The 25,724-nt window shown below is 38.6% G+C and overlaps 1 protein-coding gene across 4 annotated transcripts; it reads left to right on the forward strand.

Moving 5' to 3' along the window:
- Window positions 1-456: 456 nt before the first annotated feature.
- loxhd1b (lipoxygenase homology PLAT domains 1b) lies at window positions 457-23,959 on the forward strand. Of its 4 annotated transcripts, XM_055168990.2 has the most exons (41): window positions 457-1,189; window positions 2,899-3,013; window positions 3,999-4,079; window positions 4,878-5,062; window positions 5,167-5,265; window positions 5,500-5,648; window positions 5,899-6,022; window positions 6,299-6,549; window positions 7,956-8,091; window positions 8,165-8,325; window positions 8,405-8,491; window positions 8,571-8,706; window positions 9,611-9,765; window positions 9,840-10,000; window positions 10,981-11,057; window positions 11,135-11,331; window positions 11,414-11,606; window positions 11,683-11,843; window positions 11,927-12,233; window positions 12,452-12,603; window positions 13,120-13,250; window positions 13,911-14,056; window positions 14,135-14,239; window positions 14,327-14,455; window positions 14,701-14,865; window positions 14,949-15,130; window positions 16,901-17,017; window positions 17,280-17,442; window positions 17,521-17,675; window positions 17,769-17,978; window positions 18,822-18,948; window positions 19,033-19,241; window positions 19,344-19,529; window positions 19,613-19,740; window positions 20,439-20,556; window positions 20,686-20,863; window positions 21,115-21,300; window positions 22,676-22,846; window positions 22,936-23,071; window positions 23,231-23,383; window positions 23,469-23,959. In XM_055168990.2, the coding sequence occupies exons 1-41, from the start codon at window positions 901-903 to the stop codon at window positions 23,947-23,949; spliced, it is 6,792 nt and encodes a 2,263-aa protein (XP_055024965.2). In that variant the 5' UTR covers window positions 457-900; the 3' UTR covers window positions 23,950-23,959. The 4 variants fall into 4 exon arrangements, with proteins under 4 accessions (XP_055024965.2, XP_055024967.2, XP_055024968.2 ...); XM_055168992.2 differs by lacking the exons at window positions 457-1,189; window positions 2,899-3,013; window positions 3,999-4,079; ... (13 more) ...; window positions 11,414-11,606; window positions 11,683-11,843 and having other exon boundaries at window positions 12,094-12,233; window positions 12,452-12,532; XM_055168993.2 differs by lacking the exons at window positions 457-1,189; window positions 2,899-3,013; window positions 3,999-4,079; ... (13 more) ...; window positions 11,414-11,606; window positions 11,683-11,843 and having other exon boundaries at window positions 12,231-12,345; window positions 12,452-12,532.
- The last annotated feature ends 1,765 nt before the right edge of the window (window positions 23,960-25,724 follow it).

A 25,724-nucleotide genomic window follows, 5' to 3' on the forward strand; every position in this document is an offset into this window, starting at 1 on the left:
AAATACATATTGTAGAAAGTTAAGCTTAAGTAATTATGTTTTAAAATTTGAAAATATATTTAGTTTTAATCTTCATAAATGAATATATATCTCAGAATGTATTTCAGGGGCACATTTCAATTTTTTCAACCCATTCTGTAAAAAATATAAAGGTTTGTATAAAGTATGAGATAAAATGTTTGCAGTTGAAAATATATTTAATTTGAACCCTTTCAAACCTGTTATATTTACAGGTTCGTAACTTACAAGTTTTTATTTTAATGTAACGTATACATTATTTATAATATATAGCCTATACAAAAATGGCTAAACAGTATATTGGTTTAAATGCATACATTTGTAAACATATTTCAAAATATAATTAGCACATATTTTTTCTATATTTTGAAATATATTTAAAATGACATTTGATTTTGTTTCCGTATGGGCGTCCTGTGTGTAACACGCGCCGTCTGCGCAACTATCGCGCGCTCGGGCATTTAAAGTTGCAGTAGACGGCCGCACGGCGCTTTTTCTTACATGTGTTCAGGTCTGAGTTTGCTTCTGTTTTCGGTGCTCGGTGTAAATAGCGGATTAATTAGTAATGAATCGACCGCGTGTTGAAATGACATAATGATTTTTACACAGAGTTGTGTCGCTTTGATTGACCCTCGCGCTCGGTCACGTGACTGCAGGTGTACCGACTGACTGAGCATCATAGGTCATCATCCTCACAGTCAACAGTTAAAGTTACACTGTAGTAAATAAATAAAAGATGAGAGGTAACCAGAAACCGATGACGGAGAGCAGAAGAAATCAAAGTCGAGCAGGACAGCGAAGATCAGCAAACAGAAGAAACCCAAACACACGAAGAGGACAAACACACGAGATGAGGATGAGGAGGTGAAGAGAGAGACAGTCATGGGGTCAAAAGACAAGAAATCCAAAGAGGAGGGCAAGAAGAAGAAGAAGAAGAAAGAAGAATCAGAACAAGATGATGATGATGATGATGACGATGACTCTAAAAAGAAGAAGAAGAAGAAGTCCAAAAAGGGAACGACAGACAGCGATGATGAGGGTAAGAAAGATAAAGGCAAGAAAAAGAAGAAATCCAAAACTGTGGATTATGTGGAAGTTTATGAGAACGAGTTGAGAAACTATGAGCCTGATAAAGTGGAGAACTATGAAGATGAGTACCACAAGAAAAAAGGTAAAAACACTCACACCTTAAAGTCTGTTTAATCACCTGAAACATCCTTTAAATACTCTTTAAATATACTAAAATAATAATGATGATATCAGAATATCTGCTGGGGTAAATCTCTTTATGGATTAATGCAGATTGGTCAATTCTTGCTGTGAGATGTAACCTCACATTTCCACCCATCCATTTACTAAAGTTTCTGAGAGAAATCCCTGGTCTGCCATTGTTAGGATGATCAGCTATCCATAATGAGTTTGTTAGTGTTTGTTGGACATTGCAGTTAAATAAAGAAATGACATTCATCGTGTCTTCATGCAGCAGGATGGGCTGATAATCTCGAGTCTCTTTAGTGTGACATTAGGTGTCTGTTATCTGTAAACTGCAGTGTTGGGTAAGTTACTCCAAAAAAGTTATTAATTACTAGTTACTAATGACATGTAATTAGATTACTGTACAAATCCTCTCTCCGAAAAGTATTTAATGACTAATTACTTTCTAGTAAATGACACAAAGATGGGCTTGAAACAGCTCAAATTAATTATTTAAAAGTACATTCATTATTCTTTTTGAGGTCCAATTCTCAGTTTTAAGGAACTATTAACTACTTTTGCCTGAATATACTCCTAATTACTGCTTATTAACACATAGGCTGCGTCCGAAGGCTTATGCAGTTGACTTGTTGCCCCGCTGTCTCATGAGGCATGAAGGCAGCTCAGAGAAATGCATTCGGACAGCCTTCATAGGCAGCGTAAAGCAGAGCGCCTTTGTGTTCAGACTGTGCAATTAATAGTTGTTTGATTTCAATGTTGAATTTTGCACATTTCGATTGCAAAAACAAGATAATCGAGGTAAAACGATTAGTGTGCCGCATTATCAATCCAGCAGCCCATAAGCAGCTGCACTACTGCGTCGCGCTCTATCGTGTGTATGCGCATGTGCACACACTCTCACATCTAAACACGACTAGAATTTTGTGTAATGTATTTCTTAACTTTTATGCGTTACAAGGGAGCTGAGGCAAACTATTCTTTTTATATAATATAAATTTATATTAATATTATAATATTAATATAATCAGCTGCATCGTGGCGCTGCTCTCTCTCTGTCTCTCTTTCTTGCGTGTGCGAGAGCGCATTATTATGTAGTGTAGTAATCCTGTTTATGTTTGTAAAGTTGCCGCCATTTTTTTCAAACTCTACCATGGTTAACCAATCACATTCCCTGCACACACACGCATTGTGGACAGGACAATGAAGGTATCTCAGGAGACACGAAGTAAACCAAACATTGGATTCGGATGTGGCTCGATGTTGCCATCGAATGCATTTTAGAGCTTTCAGACGCAGCCTTAGTAAAGTAGTTGTTAAGTTTAAGTATTGGTAAGAATTGGGTAGGGTTAAGAATGTATTAAGTAAAAAAAGTGTGAGCAGAATAGTTGATGTAATTTTTTTATGATTTATTTGAGCCGTTTTCTTTGTATCATTTACTAAATAGGATTTGAAAAAGAATAACATTTTTTGTAGAGAGTCATTTAATACAGTAATTTACAGTAATCTAATTACATGATGTCATTAGTAACTAGTAATTCATTACTTTTTTGAGTAACTTACCCAGCACTGGTCTTCTTCCTCTTGAATAATTCAGGACATCTCTTTGGAGTTGATTCAGTGTTAAATGAAGTAACAGAAGTATTGTTGTCACTGTTGTCTCTTCAGTCTATGAGGTGGTCACCATCACAGGAGATGTTAATGGTGCAGGAACAGACGCTAATGTCTTCATTACTCTCTTTGGTGATTATGGCATCACTCCCAAACTTCATCTTGCCAGCAAGTGAGTCCATACGATGCTCCTCACAAACCTGATGTGTGGTGATCACTCACCTGCAACTTGATTCATAAGTGTCTTTCTCAATAATGAATGAAAATTCTGTTAAATTCTTAATAAATCTTCAAACCCAAATGAACAGTGAGTGGATATAATTGTGTTGTTTGCTGATGAAATTTAACCTCATCCTTCTTTCTTTCCCTGAATCCACAGCACAGAGAAGAGGTATTAGTGTTCTTCTCAGATGAAGGAGAAACTACGTCTCATTGTTATTTATCTTGTGTTGTTGAATGTGCACATAATAATCTAGAACCCGTCATCAAGGACCAACAGAGATATAGTAAGAGATGCATGACAATAAAGATTGATAATGAATCCAAAAGCAAAGTCATGCTTTTTGTTGTAGACAGCGGTGTACATATGGACATATCGTCATAGATGCTTATAGATGAATGATGATAAAGGTCCTCATGATGAAAGGCTAGAATATTCATGTGCTGTACATCAATATGATGAACTCGAGTGACATTAATCTTAAAGAAGTATATGTGTGTTTATAATCTCTCAGAAGATACATGATATATTGGCTGCTTGATATCATGCATTTTCTGAAAACACATACAGCAGTAAAAGTGTTTTATACTTCAGCAGTAGTTTAAAGAAAGATGCCGTGCACAACATTTCTTGTTCATGGTTAAATTAACTGGATTATAAAACAGAAGAAAATGATCCTTAATATAACTGTTAAAGATTAGAGATGAAAATTTTACATCACGTGGTAATACTAATCGTTGGACATTTTTATGGCATGTAAACTAGAAAACCGGTAATGGTTACATCTCTATTAGATTTTTAAGGCATTGTAACGTCATTTTAGCACCTCCGAATAAAATGACCCATTTGGACTGTATTTGTTTTGGATTCTGCTCATCATTTTGTGTTTGCAGAAATAAAAATGCACTGATGTTGTTTTCATTGATTTATATCACAGAAATCGATCTGCGTTTGAAAGGAACAAAACCGACGTGTTTCGCATTAAAACCCATAATGTTGGACCTTTGAAAAAAATCAGGTATGTTTACAAGTAACACGTAGGTTTTTCTGGTCGAGATCATTTTGAGTTTATTGTGTAGCTCAGAGGAACAGCATTGCGTTAGCAGTTTAAAAGGTCATGGGTTTGAACCTAGAGGAACACATATTATTAAAAATGTATTGCTTGTAATGCACTGTAAGTCACTTTGGTTAAAATGCCAAATGTAAATGTTATCATTTAAGATACATGTTTATATATAATGAAATCATTTATATCAAGTGTTCTTCTAGCAGTCACACATTTGCCTGAATGTTAATTAATATTCAACAGCTTTTTCTAAATGACTACATAAAGTTATTCAAATTTAATGTCTCTGTTTTAATTATACATTTTTTTCGAGGGTGCATGATACAAAGCTCATTACAACTTGTATTTAGCCCGTTGTGTGTGCTTCGCCATGTCAAAATCTTCATGTGTAACATGAACTTCATCATGCTTCATGTCAAAATGCTGCAGACGCTTCGAGGGGGTTTATGATTAAAGAGACACTTGCGTTTGCCAAATACTCGCTTAATCTCATGTGTAATCATAGTTTAGTGTTAGGTGAATGTCTTGAGAGTATTTTGTGAATGTGAGGGTCTCTTTTTTCATAAACGCAGGCACTTATTTTAACATGATGCATGATGCACATAGGTTCACTTGACGCACACAGCACATATTTTGAATTCCCGTCTGATAATAATGCTATGATAAAGTAGGTGTGTCTTAAGTTGAATGCTAGTGTTTGATTGGTCACTTAGTATTTGAGCAGAGCTGTCAATCATTTTATTCTTCCAGAATTGAACATGATAACACGGGTCTGAACGCCAGCTGGTTTCTGGATCGGGTCGTGATCACAGACATGAATCGGCCACATTTACGCTTCTACTTTGCCTGTAATAACTGGTTGAGCAGGAATGAAGGTGATGGTCTGTTTGTTCGTGACCTGCTGGGTTCACTGGATCCCATGGACATGCCCAAATGTGAGACATATCCTGCAGTGCCCTCCAGATTGGTGGAATTTGATTGGCTTGTGCTTTAATGATATTAGGGTTCACTTGTGTTTTTTTTTTACTTTTTTTTGCAGATAATAAATATATAGTGAGCGTTTTCACATCTGATGTTAAAGGCAGCGGAACAGATGCAGACGTCTTCATCAATATTTTTGGTGAAAATGGTGATACAGGTCTGCTTAAATCACAGTCAGCAGGGGAAACACGACTACATGTTTATATTAAAAATGTATTTATTTAGTAAACATGTCCTCAAAAACACATGTGACAGTCTTGCTGTATCTCCACTGATGTATCACCTGAGATGTCCTTACGTGACATTACCTGTGATCGGTCCACTGCTGATATATTTGGTTAATATCCTGTCGAGCAGATGAGGTAACATCCGATGCTTGTCTATCCCAAAGGAGAAAGAAGGCTGGACAACGATAAGGACAACTTTGAGAGAGGAACAGAAGACAAGTTCACCATCGAGGCTCCTAATCTGGGAAGGGTGAGGAAAATAACCATCGGTCACAACAACAAAGGCTCTTCTGCTGGTTGGTTTGTAGAAAAGGTAAAATCTCAATAAACATCTGCACATAGAGAGTGATTTGGGATCATTAGCATATGTGTGTCATTTACCATGGTAACACACTCCATCTATCACACCGTAGTGTAGTATGAGTTCACACTTTGAGTCTGTAGTCATCTTATATCCACAGCGTAAGGTAACACCGCACTACTCTGCTGGATTGTTTTTCCTACTGATGAGACCCACAACCTTCAGATATACCCACAGATCAGACGCTGTACTCTCGTTTCAGGTAATAGTCGATGATTTGGGCAACAAGACCGTTTATGACTTTCCCATCAACCGCTGGCTTGCCATCGATGAAGATGATGGGAAAATTCAGAGAGATGTTCTTGTTGGAGGGACTCAACCCACTGGTAACCTCTCAACATTCAACTTAAGAACTTCTCAAAGCTGAATCCATAAATAATAAATGAACACCTAATGATCTCCTCATACAAACTCTATGTGTTTCATTGCTTTGTGCTATTACTGGAAAATAACACAACACAACACGTACACATTTAATGTACTACACACGTGACTGCATTTATGCTTAAATGCTTAAAACGAGTCATGAATGTCCTTACAGAGATCAACTGGACTCTATTATTATATAAATCTAAAATCAGAGTGAAGCGGTTGTTTTGCAGGTATTGTGTATAACGTTCAGGTGGTGACTGGAAACATCAGAGGTGCAGGAACCAACTCCAAAATCCACATGATCATGCACGGATCCAAAGGGTTGAAGAACAGCGGGAAGATCTTTCTGGAAGGAGGAAAGTTTGAGAGAGCGCTCACAGATATCTTCAACGTGGAGATCGCGGCTCTGCTCAGTCCTCTCAGTCGGGTCACTATTGGTCACGATCATGGAGGTGTCAGTTCAGGCTGGTACTGTGAGAAGGTCTGTCTGAGCTCTTCATCATCTGTCTCATGCTGTTATTATAGATTGACTCTCACACTGAGATTAAACATTTCTATACTGATTTTTATTCAAAATGTCATTAGATTATTATAAATATAACACATTTCTGCTTTTAATCATTCTGTGATTTCCAGTCTTTATAAGTGCATTAGTATTAAGGATGTTCAACCGGACATTAACCTTTAACTGATAAGATTTTAATATTAAATTGTCATTGAGAAAAAATACAGTTGACAGTTGTCTGTGACCCGGTAAAAACAATACAAACATTTGATTTCATTTAAACGTGCAACAGATCAACAACAAAACCAGGATTCATACATTAATAACATCACATTATTAAAGAGCAGATGATAAATATCCAAAGAGGGAAGATTGTCTCTTTATTATCATCTACCACAGTGGACATTTCTAAAGCAGGACACATTTCAAAAACTTTTGCTTTTGCGTCTTCTTTCTCAAGTTTGTGAATATGTTTGAGAGATGTTTATGGTCCGGGTCTAGGACAGAGGCCATCAGCCAAAGACTGTCCGGACGCACAAGACGGACCGCCCTGTCTCCGTGCCGCTTCCAAACCATCAAGCACGGACACATATTCAGTACAAATGATTTCTTATACAAATGATTACTTTACCAGACCGGCAGCAATAATTCACGTCATTTACAGGCCAATTACAAATTAAAGGGACACTTCACCCATTTGCATAAAGCTTTGTATAGTTAGAACCCCAGTCATGTTTTTGAATGGTCGTGCATCATTTCCTCAGTTGCCGCTGAGACGGGAGAAATACTGATTTCAGTGTTGCACTTCCTTCTTTCAATGATGTAAAAATCATCATTTTGCATCATTGAAAGAAGGAAGTCCAATATCTTTGTTGAGGGCGTGAGACTACAAACACCCCTTTTCTCTGTCAAATAGACACCAAATTCGAAATGTATTTTACATTTTGACTACAAATATGACACACTTTCAATAAAGATGAATGTTTCTACGAGTGAAATGCTCCTTTAACAATAGAAAAGTGGCGAAATGTCTGTAGACATGCGTCTAAATATTTGTTTCTTTTAACTGATAATATTGAACGGTCATAAATTCTTACGCCTCTGTCCCGGTTAACCGAAGGTATTCAATTTAAAGCATTTAATGTCATCTACCCAGTAAAAGCAGGTGTATATAACAATAAATGATTTGAATTTAATTGATTTTGTGTATAGTTTATTTTATATTGTGTAAATGTGTTCGTGAAATACACTGCGTTGTGCAAACAGCCTCACTTCTTTGGACCTGGACGTTAGATTTGATCAGCACATGAAAGGTCTTTTTGCTGTTTGTTGTCTCCTTTAAGCGCTTGTGTTTTGTTTGTGGTTGATCTGTGCTGCGGCAGGTGGTGGTTTATTGTCCTTTCACTGGAATCGAGCAGACGTTTCCCTGCTCCAAATGGCTGGATGAGGATGAAGGTGACGGATTAATCGATAGAGAGTTATATGAGATGGTCTCACTGAGACAGAGGAGACAAAAGAGTGAGTAATGTACTGTAGGTTAATGTGAAAAGGGTTTAGTTGTCCAGGTTAAATCTGATCTGATGTTCCTCAGAACATCCGTGGTCTCTCTGGATATGGACGTCGGATCTGTCCGGAGCGGGAACAGATGCTTCCATTTTACTGCAGATCTATGGAGAAAAGGGCAAGTCGGACGAGATCAAACTGGACAATAAAACCGATAACTTTGAGCAGGGTCAGCTGGATAAATTCATGGTAAATTTTCCCATCTGATCTGCTTTGATTTCCGTTTGTTCTTTCATCAGTTTGGTTATAAAACACTTGTTTCTCATAGATTGAATTGCCAGATCTCGGGAAGCTGACCAAACTGAGGATTTGGCACGAGAAGAGAAATCCCTTCGCTGGCTGGCATTTAAGTCGGGTGAGACAAACGTATGATGAATAATTCACAGCGTTCGACACATGAATCTACTGAACGATGATTTTCTTTGTCTCTGAAGATATCAATGATGAAAACATTACTAAAAGAAACCTATAAATTTCCCTGCGAGCGCTGGCTGGACACAAATGAAGATGATAATGAAGTTGTGCGAGAGCTCCCGGCCACAGGAGACCTCGTCTCTGAACCTCTGTCAGGTATGACATTAGACAACAAACTTTAGTGTTTATTCTACAAAAGTTTAAATCACATTTAGAAAATGCTAATTTTAGTATACTACTTAGTATCTAACTCAAATTATGATGCATTTTCTGGATGAGAAAAATAAACTAAGAAAATAAGTCTAGTGTTTAAGTGAATTTGTGCTTGAAACAAGCAAAAAAGTTATAAAGAAAAAAGTTAAAACATTTATTTTTCCTCATTTGCAGATCTTTTTGCTTGTTTAAAAACAACTTCACTTAAATGTTCTTAGGTCATTTAGCTCATGAAGAAAATGTATCTTAATTTAAGATTTTTTTTGATATTTCACTGAAAACAAGACAAAAATAAGTAAAGTAAGTCATTTTTTTGCAGTGTATAGACAATAATTATAGTAATATAAATTTTGGCAGCACATAATGTACCACAATATATCAAGTGAAGATGTATTTAAGGTAGTCTAAGTCAGTGGTTCACAAACTATTTTAGCGTGCGGCCCCCCTTGTGTACGGTGCATTCTTTCGCGGCCCCCACAAAGAAAATGTATGATAATTTTGTTCTAAAACGCAACATTTTAATTAGACAAAACATATTAAAGTATACAAAGTAGTGCTGTTGGTTGGTAGCCTTATTTTTTTTAGGTTTAATTGCACAGAATTCATGATAAATTAATGTATTTTATTAAAAATGTCATAAAACTGGGGGGCTCCCTGGCACCATCTCGATGCCCCCAGTTTGAGAACCACTGGTCTAAATCATATTATCTTTTGTAGATGTTGATAGTTTTTGAGGATGTGAGCATCACACCGTTATAGTTGCATTTTATTATTTGTATTTGGAGCAAAATTTTCTTTTATCAGTCTGTCTGATAAGCCGTCATGTTTGTGTTGTTTTATGCTTTAGTCATAAAGTATCGGGTCACAGTCTACACAGGGACCATTAGCGGCAGTGGAACAGACGCCTCAGTTTTTCTTTGCCTGATTGGTGACATCGGAGACACGGGCGACCGCACCTTAGTCAACTGCAAGAACAACGTTAACAAGTTTGAGAAAGGCAATGTTAGTAGAGTTTGTGTGGCGTTGTGCTGTCTGGTTTATGTCAAACTTTAAGTGTTTGATCTCTTTCTCTTCAGGCAGATGAGTTCATCATTGAGGCCGTGTCTATCGGTAGGGTACGCAGGGTACGGATCGGTCACAACGGACGAGGTGGAGGCTGTGGTTGGTTTCTGGAGAAAGTCTCCATCAGAGAGGAGGGGCAGGCAGAGTCCCAGGCTGTTGAATTCCCATGTAACAGGTTACTTTCATAACCAAAACACTCTTCTGGGTTCAATAAATGTATTGGGGCCAATACAACTAACCAATAAAATCGATAAAAAATTATAATTCATTGTCAACGCTGTGCACTTATAATTGAAGTCAGGCACTGTTTCTTTATACAACGCAAGCTGCACGTTTATCTAGTGCCTTTTCTCACCGTGCAACCAGCTTGTTAAAAAGCAAGGCAGGGTTGCCAGGTGCTCGGCCTTTCAGCAGAGTCGTGAATTGGGCTACTTTTAAACTGTTTCTGCAGGTTGATGTTAGAGATGGGTTAGAGGATTTGGTTCATTATTTGGGCTGTAAATAGTCATTAGGATGCTTTTCTTACATGGATCTGGCAACCCTAACAGGACAATAATGAAAGCAAAAGCGCAACTAATGCTGGTTAATAAGGGTTTTATAATGTAAGTGAGTTTTTGTTTAATTGTTGTTGGGTTTTCATAATAATAGTATGAACCACAAACGAATCATCTGTTTTAAAGTAAGGAGGAAATCAAGGTTTTTATTACTGTAACAACACATGCACTGTATATCACTTACATATCATCATGGATTATTTATTTAGTTAATAATCAATCATTTTAATTCTCATCAAGGTTTAAAGTTGAAGATTAAAATGAGTTTATTAAACTCTGGCAAAATTTCCTCACCAGCACATCACTGAAGACTCAATTTGTTTGAGTGATATTTATGTTTTATCCGATTAATAAAAAATTTTTTTTTATCATAAATAAATTTATCGAGAGTTGCCCTAGACAATATGTGTTTAACTATAGGAATAATTTCTAATCCCATTCCTTTAGGTCAAACAATTAATGCAAGTTGTCTCAACTATAAATGTTTTTACTGTATGAGTTTTACAAACGGAGGGATGAAATGATTTTCTGTGGAAGATGATGCAGATGTAGTTTAACAGAACTGATGGTGCTGGAGTGATTCTGTCCTTCATCTCTACAGATGGTTGGACCGCAATGAAGACGATGGACAGATTGTTCGTGAGTTGGTGCCATTCGCAGACGGCCAAAGACTATACAGTGAGTTTGATGAATCTAATCATATAAAATCATCAATCCATAGAGAGTTTGTGATTAAAGCTCGAAGTGATTTTCAGACGTCAGCTATCACGTCGCAGTGAAGACGGGGAACGTCAGTGGAGGAAGTTCAGACTCGAAAGTCTTCGTAAAGTTTTACGGTGAGAAAGGAGACACCAGCAAAATGATGCTGGCCGTTTCAGACAACAACCTGCGTAACTACTTCGAGACGGGACGTGTGGATATTTTCACCGTCAACACCTTTGATATCGGCCAGGTACGTACCTGTACGCACTCCTGTGAGTATGTGAAGAACTGACGCGTGCGGTACGATTTGATGGCGTTTATCTGAAACACAGATCAGTCGCCTGATGATAGGTCACAACAATGAAGGGATGCGTGCCGGCTGGTTTCTGGACAGCGTTCAGATTATGGTGCCCAATCACGGTAAACATTACATGTTCCCCAGTCACCGCTGGCTGTCCAAAGACGAAGCTGATGGGAAAACTGAAGTGGACATCTATCCAAGTGAAATCCTGGATGTTGAAGAATGTAAAGACTTTATTTGGTATCAATGTTATGTTTCAGTGATGGTGATCTCTGTATAATCCTCTGTATCGTCCTCTAGTAATAAACTATGAGAGTACGGTTATGACGGGGGACGTCTGGGCTGGTGGCACAAATGCCAATGTTTTTATCCAAATATATGGAGATCAAGGAAAGACTGAAGTTCTCAATCTGAGCAGCAGGTCAAACAACTTTGAAAGAGGTACAACAGAGATTTTCAAGGTAATGTCATCGTTTAAGCAACATCGTTTCACGCATCACAACCTTTTCACACACATTATTGATTTGCGCTCAATGATCGCCAGGTTGAAGCTAAAGACGTGGGGAAGATCTTTAAGATTCGTATGTGTAATGATGGCACGGGCATCGGTTCTGGCTGGTACCTGGACCGAGTGGAGATAAAGCGTCTGGTCATGGCCATGGTTCCCAAAGAGAAGGAAGAAAAAAAGAAGAAGAAGAAAAAGAAAAAAGAGGAAGATGAGGGTGGTGAGGAAGAGATGCGTGAGGTGGTTTTAACATACGTCTTCCCCTGTGATCGCTGGCTGGCTTCTGATGAGGAGGACACAGAGATGGTGGTGGAACTTCTGCCAGAGGACAACGATGAGCTGGAGGGTACAAGGACCAAATGTTTGCTTATGTCAGTCAGTCACGTCATCTGTCAGTCACATCATCACCACCATCATCTTCCTCAGACGATGTGAGTGACAGATGACATGACTGACAGGTAGATGTAAGATGTAAATAAGTGTTTAACTGTAAAGAACAATGCAGGTGCATTGAAGAGTTGGCAGATAATTACATGTAAAACATCTTTCCAAATCATTCTCCAGAAAACACGTATGAAGTGACCGTCTTCACGGGAAACATGTTAGGGGCTGGAACAGACGCCAATGTCTTCATTAATATCTACGGTGAGAACGGAGACACAGGGGAACGACCTCTGAAAAAGTCCAATCATCTCAACAAATTTGAGCGTGGACAGGTGAGGTGTAAAATCTCCAGCCGTGTTTCTCACTAACTGAAGGAAACGCAGTCACCTGATCTCAGTCCTTCTGTTATTCACAGTAGATATGGTGGTATAGTCTTACGTATCTGTTAATGTCAACTCATCTATTATTTACTGTAGCACACACATCTGAATTAAAACCGCTCTCCTGAACCAAATCTGCAGCGTCATTCTGATTATCATGTTTGAAAGACCTTCAGAAGTTTGGTGTCTTTAAGTTCATTTTTTAATTCTCATTAAATCTTTCTTAATTTTTCATTTAAATCATTAAAACATTTAATTCCAATAAAACCTCTCATTTGACCTGTCATCGGTCACAATATCAATGGTTTAAGATGTAGGGGTCTCTTAAGATGCACCATCCTAAGTTTTTGTTTTCATTAAAGATCTGTTAATTCACAAGTTTATACGAAGTGAACTTGGATTCAGTGGATTCAGTCTTCACTGCAAATGTGTCACCATCACCACTGTGCTGTCAATTAACTTCAACAGGAGGACGTCTTCACCATCACAGCTGTGGAACTGGGACCTCTGAAGAAACTGAGAATTCGTCATGACAACAGCCATCAGTCAGCCTGGTACCTGGACCGGGTGGAAATCGTGGACACTAAGGATGACACAACGTACGTTTTATCAGACATTCAGACTGATTCAGACATTTATATCTGATGCATTACATCACTTCAAAAATAAGACCTTAAACTTGAGGTTACCCACATTTACATCTGACTAGAAAGTTCATTTGGTATAAATAAACATTTTGTTTCCTTAAATTCAAGTTGTTCACTGAAATATATGTCAGATATTCGTTAAAGGTGCAGTGTGTAAATTTTAGCGGCATCTAGTGGTGAGGTTGTGAATTGCAACCAACGGTTCAGTCCACTGCTCACCCCTCGCTTTTGAAACGCATAGAGAAGCTACTGTAGCCACCACCGGACAAACATGTCATCATTTGAGACAATTAAGTAAAAAAAGTTTGTCCGTTAAGGGCTTCTGTAGAAACATGGCGGCCCAAAATGGCGACTTCTATGTAAGGGGACCCTCGGTGTATGTAGATAAAAACATCTCATTCTAAGGTAATTAAAACATAATGGTTCATTATAAAAAGGTCTTTATACATCTCTGATAATATAGTTTTGTATGTGATTTTGCATTTCTGTCAAAAGATCCTTCTAAAAATTACACACTGCACCTTTAGATATGTAAATGGCTAGTTTTGTGTGTACTGTAGAGATCCATATATAAGCATACGGTAGATCATCAGATTGTTGCTTACGCTGTAGGTATTACTTTCCCTGTAATCGCTGGCTAGCAGTTGATGAAGATGATGGTCAGATAGCTCGAGAACTGGTTCCTGTGGATGAAGCCTTCATGAGGAAGGATGAGGATGATGAAGAGTCAGGTGCCACCCTGGGCCTGGAGCAGAAAGGTTAGGAGATCAATGTCATATACACCTGCCTGGCTGGGAAAATACACCTTTTGATCATTTCTGTATTTTCATTTGCAGCCATGTCAACAACATACACTCTGAGGATCAAGACGGGAGAAAAGAAGCACGCCGGAACAGACGCCAACATCTTTGCCATTTTGTACGGAGAGAACGACGACACAGGTGAACATACGTCGCATACATCAGTGTCAGGTGACTGAATAACACGCAGGCCTTTATTTACACCGTTCATCCCCACCAAACAAACAGGAATCGTCAACCTCAAAGCCTCGAAATCCCACAAGAACAAGTTTGAGAAGGGAATGATCGATGAGTTTACGGTGGAGGCCGTGGATCTGGGAGAACTTCAGAAACTGAGAATCGGCCATGATAACTCAGGTGATTCTGATTGACAGGTGGAATTGAAGAAGGTTTTGTTCTGACAGATTCAGTCGACTGCCTCTGAAAGCAGCTTGTGAACAGTCAGTGACCCGTGTAATATTAAATAGCTTGGCAAGCGTACACGGATGACTTCGGTTTGTCCCCGAGTTATAGATGTCTTTATAAATCAGAGCATTTCTCAAGTAAATAAATCATAAATCCAGTGGACCGTACAAGATATAACTGATGCTCTGTTTGAACAGGTGGATCAGCCGGTTGGTTTCTGGACTGGGTGGAAATTGATGCTCCGTCACAAGGACAGAGGCTTCGCTTCCCGTGCGGCCGCTGGCTCGACTCCGGAGAAGATGACGGCGCGATCGTCCGAGATCTTTATCCTGCAGACCTGCAGACAGAACTTTATACTCCATGTAAGATGAATAAACTGCTCGCTCGACATCTCCGTCTGAATCTCTGAATTGATCTCAACCAGTATTTCTCTTCTACCCTTCAGTTGTTCCTTACGAAATAACCACGTTCACGAGTGACGTGTTCGCGGCGGGGACGGACGCCGATGTGTTCATCGTTCTGTATGGTCAGAAGGGTCTGTGCACTCAGCAGAAGTATCTGTGCGTTAACAAGAGAGAGCGCCGCATGTACTTTGAAAGAGGAGCTGAGGACATGTTCATAGTGGAGGTGAGCAGGGGTGCTGTAAAGGGGGGGTAAACAATGACGATTCTCGGGGCCCACAGCTTGACTTCACTTATAGTGCCGGCAGAATATCAACTTGCCTGACAAGGAAGTGAAAATGCCTAAAAAATCTGGAAGTCAAAAACGGAAAGAGAAAAAAATAAGAAGTGAAAGAGGCTAAGGGTCGACATTATGTTACCAAGGTGGGTTTGTAAGTAGGCCTAAATTGTTAGTGGACCGCTCGTCCGTGACAATGATCATAGCCTACGGCACTTTTCTGTGCTAACGCGCACGCTTTGTACACGAGGCCCCAGGTCTCTACGGTAGCATTTTCCAACAAGTAAGCACGTTTATCTATGCACGTGATTTATTTAGACAAAGTTATTGACTATGCAAATTTCAAACGGTCAAAATGACGCCTTGTTCGTTCTAGTGTTAAAGATAATTACCACACTGCAAAAAATGATTTTCAAGAAAAAATTCTTAGTATTTTGTCTTGTTTTCAGTAAAAATATCAAAAATTTCTTAAATAAAGATGCTTTTTCATGATGAGCAAAACAACCCAAGAAAATAAGTCTAGTTTTTTTAGCAAAAAAATCTTGAACATTTTTCTTAAACACTAAATTCAAGAAAAATTTGCTTACCCCATTGGCAGACTTTTTTGCTTGTTTTATGCACAAAATCCCTTAAATGTAATATTTTTGGTCTAAAAACTAGACTTATTTTCTTGGGTCGTTTTGCTCATCAAGAAAAAGCATCTTAAAGGGATACTTCACCGATTTAGCATTCAGCTTTGTATCTGTAGAAACCCGGCAGTATTACTGAATGACCATGTTTCCCTCCCTCATTTCCCCCTGAGAGGAGAGATATCTGCATTTTGGTTCTGCAAAAAAGTCCTCCGATGATGTAATATGACGATTTTTGCATCATCGGAGGACTTTTTTGCAGAACCAAAATGCAGATATCTCTCCTCTCAGGGGGAAATGATGGGGGGAAACATGGTCATTCAGTAATACTGCCGGGTTTCTACAGATACAAAGCTGAATGCTAAATCGGTGAAGTATCCCTTTAATTTAAGAATTTTTAGATATTTTTACTGAAAACAAGAAAAAAATACTAAGAATTTTTTTCTTGAAAATCATTTTTTGCAATGCATACGTTTAAATGTTGCAGTTAAAATGACTACTGGTGGCCGCTCTAGTGTTAAAAGTGCATGATAAGGGAACTCAATTTTCTCCCCATGTTAGGTCAAGAAAACGCTGGAAAAAATTACAATACACAGTTTTAGTTAAACATTCAACACTGCAAAAAATGACTTTCTTACTTAGTATTTTTGTCTTGTTTTCAGTAGAAATATCTAAAAATTCTTAAATTAAGATGCTTTTTCTTGATGAGCAAAATGACCTTAGTAAATGAGTCTAGTTTTAAGACAAATTAATATACAATTTAAGTGAAATTGTCATTAAAACGAGCAAAATGATCTGCCAATGGGGTGAGAAAAAAATTGTGAAATAAGATTTTTTTTTTTCTTAAACACTTAATTCAAGTAAAATTTTCTCACCCCATTGGTAGTGAAAATACCATAAAAGCGCATGATTTTATGTAAATTAATATGAAAAAAGTCTCAGCTGTGTTGGGGGCCCTGTCAAGATTCTTTTCATGGGGCCCAAAATCCTTAGCAGCGCCCCTGGAGGTGAGTGTCCTGAAGCATCTGTCTGCAGACCGCTCTGAGCTCTCCGCCTCTCAACGCTTTGTGCTCGTGTTGTTTCTGTGCAGCTGGAAGACGTGGGAGACGTCTTGGAGAAGATTCGGATTGGACACGATAACAAAGGGACGAACCCCGGCTGGCATCTAGACAGAGTGGAAATAAGAAGACTTTTAAGAAAAGGAAAGGTGAGGGAATTGCAAATCCCAAATCTAACCACAAACCCAAGGAACAATGGTTTAAAATCCATACATAAAATGGCACAAAAACATGCACTGTATTAAGTGAACGGGAAGGACTGGCGTATCTTATGCACACAAAACTGGAATATGTGTATGTATTGCATATAGACTTCATGAGAATGTGTTGGTTGATAAAGTACACATAATATTTATTTTGAGATATGAACATGTGCTAGTTTTGTTAGTAATCTTCAGTCGTCTGAATAAGGGCTCAGAGACGACCATCTTTCCCTGTGAGCGTTGGCTGGCGAGGGATGAGGATGATGGTGAGACGGTTCGAGAGCTGGTACCCTCTGACATCATCACAGAGAAACTCCTCAGAGATGGAACGCTGAAGCACAGCGAGATTGAGGTTGAAGACGCTCTTGAGAGTGAGTCTCTGATCTTACGCTCTGCATGTTTTCATATATAACACTTATCACAATGAATCTCTCTCTCTCTCTCTTCAGCTCACACATATAATGTGTCTGTCAGGACGGGTGACATGTATGGAGCAGGAACAGATGCCAATGTCTTTCTAACCATTTATGGAGACCTGGGAGACACTGGAGAACGCAAACTCAGAAAATCTGAGAGCAGCAGCAACAAGTTTGAGAGAGGCGCAGTGTGTTGTCATTTATTTCATCATTATGTTTACTTATGTAAGCGACTCACAGTACTGATGGTCTCATCATCATCATCTCTCTTTTATATGTAGGTTGATAAATTCAACATCGAGGCTGTGGACCTCGGTCAGATCTTTAAGATCAGAATTCGACACGATCACTCAATGGCAGGAGCTGACTGGTACCTGGATCAGGTGGAGGTGGTGGACGTGGAGACAGAGGAGGTTTATATGTTCCTGTGTGAACGGTGGCTCTCAAAAAAGAAGGAGGACAAGCGGATCGAGAGAACATTCTTTGTCAAGGTGATGAAAGCTGATCACTCATTTTACTCTTTATCGTTCGACGGCAGTGGTTTCGATGTTCTTGATTTAAATGTCATTCTGATGTTTGTCCAAACTCCTGATCTTCTGTTGTGGAGCACAGAAACATTACATTTACATTTAGGCATTTAGCAGATGCTTTTAAGATTAGATATGATTAGGCATCACTTTAAACAAATCTTTACATCTCTAGATCCAAACTTACAACCTTCACAAAGGAATTAAAGACTTGTGAAGAGTGAAAGTATCATGAAATATAAATGTATCTTATATATTTATATAACATAATATGACTTTATATATCCTGTGACACAGTTTGGACGTCTTTCAAAAAAATATTTTCTTATGAGAGCTTGAAGGACACATTCGCTATGTTCACATACCAAATAATCTGTTTCTAGTCGTATTGATTGTACATTTATCCAGAGATCAAGTGTGAACTTGACGAGAGATGCTGTTGATTTTGTTTCCGCAGGTTAAACATGAAAGCATTTTATTCATTAGTTTTTGGTATTTGGGCTTTGAATAGTTATTGGGATGCGTTTGAGCTAGTTTTGAATGTCCATTGGCATGGTTTTGATACATGAATCTGGCAACCCTGGCTGTGCGCTTGCGCTGATGTTTAGTTGTTTAGGATTATATAGAATGTACATGTAAACCAACATTTAAATCAGATTGCAATGTTTAGGCTACATGTAAACTGTATTGTCGTAACCTGCAATCAGATTAAATTCAATACATTTTGTGCACGTAAACGTAGTTAATGGTGAGTAAAAATGTAATTTGCAGAACTTACTGTAATGTGTTTCTATTGTAATCATTTAGGGATATGAGGGTGAAAGAAACCCGAATAATGTGAAGAAGAACACGTTGAACTCTAAAGCAGATCTGGACGGAAATATGAACAAGAAAAAGAAAAAGAAGAAGGCTGTGATGGTGGAAGAGGGACCGAGTACGTTCAGAAATTGATCACGAGAGCTGATGTACGTTTGTGTTATTATCAGTGATATGTTGTGTTATCTTGTGTGTTGTACAGTGATACCGTACCACTTCACAGTGTCGACAGGAGACGATCACGATGCCAGCACCTCCAGTCGAGTCTATATTATCATAATGGGACCCAATGAGCTGGAAACAGATCGAATGTGGCTGGATCTGCCCGAGGGGAAGAGATGTTTCGCAGCAGGCGGGATGGAGCATTTCCTCTCTTATGGATTAGATGTGGGTGAAATTAAAAGGATTGAGGTGAGACCTCAAGATTTCTTATTTGTTTTTACAAACACATTCCCTCGAGTTTTGTTTGAGCGCGTCTTTGATCACTAACCTGGATTGACTTGTTTTTCTCAGTTGGGTCATAATGGAGCGACTCCAGAGAGCTGCTGGTTAGTTAATGAGCTTTCTGTGGCCGTTCCCACTAAAGGCATTCAGTACAACTTCACCTGTAAGTGCTGGCTCGCCAAAGACCGAGGAGACGGACTCACGGCAAGAGTCTTTAACATCCTGGACGCCACAACCATCAGCATTATACGAAAGGTCCAGATGCATCGTGCTTTCGTCTGAAGGTTCTCACTAAAGATTGTTGGATCTGTTAACAGAGGTTTATATTTCTTTCTTAGGTGGTTTATGAAGTGACGGTAGTGACAGGTGACATCCAGAACGCAGGTACAGACACAAACATTTTTATAACTGTGTTTGGAGCCAATGGGGGGACTGAGGAGATGCTTCTCTCCAAAAATGAGGACAGGTACCAGTTCACCATCACACAGTTTTCTACAGTTTCTTTTATCCATCGTTTAGAATTGAATACGGTGATTTTAACAAAAGCCCTTTCGACTGTGATGAAATTACTGGGATGTTCAGATTCATGTGACAGCATTTACAGTATAAAAGATATCAAAGTTTAACCTGATTTCATTTGGCACATTCATTTATTTATTGACTGAAAGATAGATATAAGCCCGATACGAACAGGATTAGTTTACATGGAATCATGCTTCTCAGAGGTCTCACAGGTTTGATTAGTTTAAATTAAATTCTTAAATTACACGTTCTGTAATATTGTTAAATTGAAAGCAAAATGTCAAACATCATAAACACACGTATCTAGAGCACCTGATCTTCTGCAACGCCCAAACGCATGAAACAGACACGTTTTGTCTCGTCTGAATCTGTACATAAAATCACAAACGTTGTGGGGAAGCGTTAAAACCCAAACGTCATTTAGAAAACTATCCCATCTGAATATTGCCAAAGTCACAATATATGTCAATGTATGGTAAATTAAAAATCTGAACATTAGTTTTGAGAAATATAGAAAAATGTCCTTTACTTATGACCAGACTAAATTGCTGACGGTAAATGGTGTAAGTTTCATTCATTGATGTTTGAGTGTGTTGAGGAGATTCATCATCCTGTCATGTTAAGTTCTCGGTCGTCTCACAGGTTTGAACGAGGACAAGAGGACACATTTAATCTGGAGATCGATGACATCGCTCCCCTAAAGAAACTGCGCGTTCGCATTGATGGAACAGGAAGTCGTCCTGATTGGTTCCTTGACAAGGTGAGTCGGTAGATCTGAGCTAAAGACACTTGAATATCTCTCTTAATCAAGTTATCCATCACAATAAACCCTGTTAAGAAAATTAAGTAACACTATAAATATGCTTTGGGTTGGTTTGTGATGTCCCAGATGATCATGAGGAACCTGAGCACAGAGGAGGTCTACATGTTTACTTATGGGGAGTGGCTCTCCAAAACAAAAGGACCCAAGAGGACAAAAGTCTGTGAGCTTGCCGCTGTTGTGGATGATGAGGAGATGGTGGAGAAAACCACTTACATCATTCAGGTCAAAACCAGTGACGTTAATGGTAGGTCAGAGATAAAGAGTGAAGTTTCATTAGAGCTCATGAAGGACTGAGAGAGTTTTACTCCTGAGATTCATAATGACATACAGTAAGATCATATACAGCCATATTATTACTGTAGATAAGAAATGTTTGAGATCATTGTGAGATCTGTGGCATTTGATTGCAGACATTTTTGTTAAACTAAATGAGATTGATGTCACTTGTGTTATAGTAATAACAGAGATATTACAGTATGGTGTGTGCTTTAACAGGCGCTGGGACAGATGCTAATGTGTTTCTGATCGTGTTTGGGGAAAACGGAGACACGGGAACTCTGGCATTAAAGGAGAGCGGTAACAGAAACAAATTTGAGCGCAAACAGGTGGATATTTTCCGCTTTCTGGACATTCTCAGTCTGGGCGAGCTGTCAAAGGTTCGAGTCTGGCATGAAAACACAGGTGAGCATGATTTTATCATTTCATTTATACACACAAACACTTCAGTCAATGTGCATTACTGCAGACTTATACCACGGGTCTGTTGAAGTCTTTATTCTGATTGGCTGAGAAATGTTTCATGGGTGTTGATTTTTTTTCTGTAAACCGCACACCTGACCTGTCAAATGTCTTACAAATACCACCGGAGCAATTTTTTTTGTAACCGTGGTATATAAATAATTGATCCTTTGAATTATTAAAAAATAATGCACACCTGCTTCGCGTCGTGCCGCATTACCACCTTGGGTGTGCATTATTTTCTTATAATTCAACGGCCCGTTGTCAATTATTCATCACATAAACTAACAAAACTATTAAAGTCATGAAACAAAAGTAGCGATTGTCTTATTTTCCCCATCATGACGTATATCTGAGTGAAACGGCTCCTGAAATGAGAAAAAAGGTTGGGTGGGACTTGAATTCATCCATCGAGAATTAATTGGATCGTTAAAGTTGAGTTATATGGCTACTTGCTAATCGCTACGATCTTTTCCCGGCCTCTGCCCTTGTGCTTGTTCTCAGGACCAGAATGAAAGAGAGATCATTTCGAGGAGGGGAGGAGATTATAGTTAGACTATAGATGGGTTGCACAGCGATGTCATTAACTGGTTGCGCGCGCAACCGAGAGGCAGAAAGAAGAGACGTGCATTGTGTTGTAGGCTAGTAGCGGTGTCTGTAAGTCACAATGCCAAGGAGTTGTTGTGTGGAAAATAGTACCACAAAGCCAGTGCTGGGTGCCTGATGTTAACATGCCAGTAGATGCGACTATTACGTTACTAGCTTACATTATAATTCATACATGTATCACAGTAACACTGCAAAAATAAAGACAGAAAAACAGTTCCAACTAAAATCAAGTTTTATTTATATACAAACAATAAAGAACGCTTCAATAATTAAGGTTGTTGCAGTAGTGGACCAGCTCACCAATCGGGGTTTCTGCCTCCCGGATACGCGCGCACCCTGTAATGTTTGTAAACCGGCAACCCGTCTATACTTTATTGTCATTTTGTTTTGGACTCAAAGCTGCAATAATACAAAATCATACACACACAACACACTATAAACAATATAAAATATAAAAGGGGTTAGCTTTAGTGTTTTTCATTAAAAGTTTATAAGGGCACATGAATTTAAAAATATATATAATGACAGTCACATTTAAGTAATTTGTAAAAAAAAAAAAACACACAATATTCTATAAAAAAAATGTAAGTTTAATTTTAATTTCATTGTGACTTTAACACATTTCTGTCATCTTAAATGATGTATTTTGTTGAAAATATTCTGTGGTGGTAATGACATTTTATAAAGTTTTCCTGATTTCTCTCTTAAGGTCCTGCTCCCGGATGGCACCTTGAATATATTGATGTAAAAGATGAACTGCTAGGTGAAACTTTCCGCTTCCCATGTGACCGATGGTTGGCCAAAAACGAGGATGATGGTCAGATCATGAGAGAACTGGCATGTGCCAACAATGACAATCTAGATCTCAGTGACAAGATTAGTAAGAACGGAGCACATCTTTTTGATTTAATATGTAGTGGATTCATTTAGTACATTCCAAAAAACAATCTTTCGCTGTAATCCTTTCAGAATACGAAATCGAAATCACGACAGCCAACTCTGAAGATGCAGAGACCAAAGAAAACGCCTGGATCGTGCTGGAGGGGAGAAAAGGCCGTTCGAAAGAGTTCATGATGGAAAACCCAAAGAAGAAGAAATTTTTGCGGTATGTATAGAGCCGTCTTGATGCTGTAAAACATTAAGAGGTGAAGAAAGCTTGTTTAAAGTGAATACTTTCTCATTTGTTTATCTACCAGCAACTGTGTCCAGTTTTTTACTTCATACAAAGAAAACAGCTAAAGTCACGTGACTCTATTTATTTCAGTGGTGCCACAGATTCATTCGAGTTTTCCTCAAAAAATCTGGGAGACATTGTAGGTATTTGTTTGGGTCACATTTCAAAAGAGAAAAAAGTGAAGAGTAAATCCTTCTGGCATGTGCACGAGGTGATAATAACAGACAAAGAACTGGGAAACAAGTAAGTTTTGTTTTCTATCTGTGAAGTATTCGTGTCTCTCCTGAATAAAACCGACGATCATTCTTGCTCTGTTTGATCTCTTCAGATATTATTTTACCTGTGACGCTCAGATACCTCTGGCAGCAAAGAAAGACGATTTCATGACTTTTGAGTGCACCAAAACTGTGGAGAGTTTCGCTAGCAAAGTCCGCAGTTTAGTTCCTGTGAAGTACGAAATAATCGTCATCACTGGAGACATTAAAGGGGCGGCGACCGACGCCAACGTCTTCATCACCATCTTCGGCGTCAACGGCGACTCTGGGAAACGAGCGCTGAAACAAAAGTACAGAAACCTTTTTGAAAGAGGATCCACGGACCGCTTCTTACTGGAGATGCTGGATTTAGGTGAACTGTTGAGGGTTAAAGTGGAGCACGACAACACCAGTTCATCTTCTGGCTGGTTTCTGGAGTGTGTGGAGATCACAAACACTGCCAACTGGGTGACGACCATCTTTGTTTGTGGAAAGTGGTTGGACAAAAACAAAGCCGATGGACAGATCCACAGAGTGCTGTATCCCAAATATTGAATGTGCTGGAGCTTTGAACAAATAATAATAAAAAAACACGTATTTGTACTTTTTTTAAAAGAAATTTTAATAAACCTCCTTTGTGATGACAAGTGTGTAGTTTGTACTATTTTAACCTGAGTACCTGCTGACCATCATATATATGAATATGATCCTAAAGTGAAGAAGTCTGTTGTGGTTTATTTTAGACTATTCAGATTCGCAGTATTTCAAGCTCATTGGTGATTTTTAGATCTCACATCTAAAAGCTCTGCTGAAAGAAACAGCATACCAACAAGACCAGCATATGTTGTGTTTTGGTGCTGGTTTGCTAGTGAACACCAGCACCATAATTCCCATGCTGGTCCATGCTGGTTTGATGCTGTTTTTTTCAGCAGGGAGTGAGGCGTACATGTATTTTTCTATGCCTACATTCATTTTATGAATCACACGTGCGCGCTTTTGAGAAATGATTGGAATCATAAGATCAAATTTAGGACATTTTCTACCCAGCATTTTATAAATAAGGCCCTAGGTCACTCACACAGCTCGACAGTTTGACCTTTCACTCGAATTTCTGACTGAAATGTCTGTGTGCGACTGTGAGGAGCACCAATAAGTGACCTGATCACAGCTCGTGAATAATAAAATCTAATAATAATTACTCAAACTTAAATTCTCATTGTTTTTCGTGTATTGTGTAGTTAGTAGTGACAGAAGCTCAAGTTCTCTCTGTTCATTTCAAAATGTCCTCCCTCAGTTTAATGCTTTATTTTTCACTCGAAATGTTTTATTTTGCACCCAGCCGACTGTGTGTAAAATAATTTACATTGGCAAACCCTATAAAGTTTTGAACCGGAAGAAAAAACCTCAACCCATGCGGTTCCAATCGGCCGTTTCTCAATCCAAAGGCAGCAGCCTCGAAAGTTCACATTTGTAGGCTGCATACGTCATCAAGACTGTCTTATTTCAGAATATTAACAGTTATAAAGTTAATTGTTATTCTAATTTAATCGTAAATTGTTGTAATATGCTTATGACTTGCGAATGTAATGATCAGTTTAGTTAATAAACCAGGCTTGATGACGTATGCAGCCTTCAGATTGAGAAACGACCATCAACGTCTTTGCAGAAAGTGGCGGGTTTATGGGTAATCTTCACCATTACGGGGAGGGGAGGGGTATCTTCTTGATTCCTCCTGAAAGATGTCCAAGACCTGAGGAAGGCAAATATTTTTATACTATTAAATTTTATTAGTAGGGCCTATATTTATAGAATATAGTTCGCATCTGTATCTGTGAGGAATATATATCTGACCACCCCTAAAATGAGTCATACTATTATGAATGCATGAGCACGCGCCCGCATTCAAACGGCAGACGGAAATATAATAGAAGGTACTGTGTCTGTAAGTAAGTGTTCTCATTTTTTTAAAATATCTTATCATAATGAAAGGTTTTAAGTGAAATGATAAAGGTGAAGTCTTGAGGTAACTTGAAGTGTCATCAAGAGATAGTGTGCCGCTTCCCGCATAGCCTAACATGTAGGTAACTTAACTGACAATCTCGGCTGTCAATTTGGTTCCTCTCGACGAAGCTTATTACCTCAAGCGACTTAGATTTAATTTAATTGCTAAACTATAAGTGTTTACCACCCGCAAAATGGAAAACAATGGGACAAAATTAACTTAGGTGATGATTTTCGAGTTTCAAATGGCCATGTCATTGTGAAGTTCTTTTCAAGCTCTTTCTATCATTCTGAACAACTAGTTTTAGCATTTAACCATGTTTAAAAAT

This window comes from Misgurnus anguillicaudatus, chromosome 5, assembly GCF_027580225.2.
Source record: "Misgurnus anguillicaudatus chromosome 5, ASM2758022v2, whole genome shotgun sequence".
Lineage (NCBI taxonomy): Eukaryota > Metazoa > Chordata > Actinopteri > Cypriniformes > Cobitidae > Misgurnus > Misgurnus anguillicaudatus.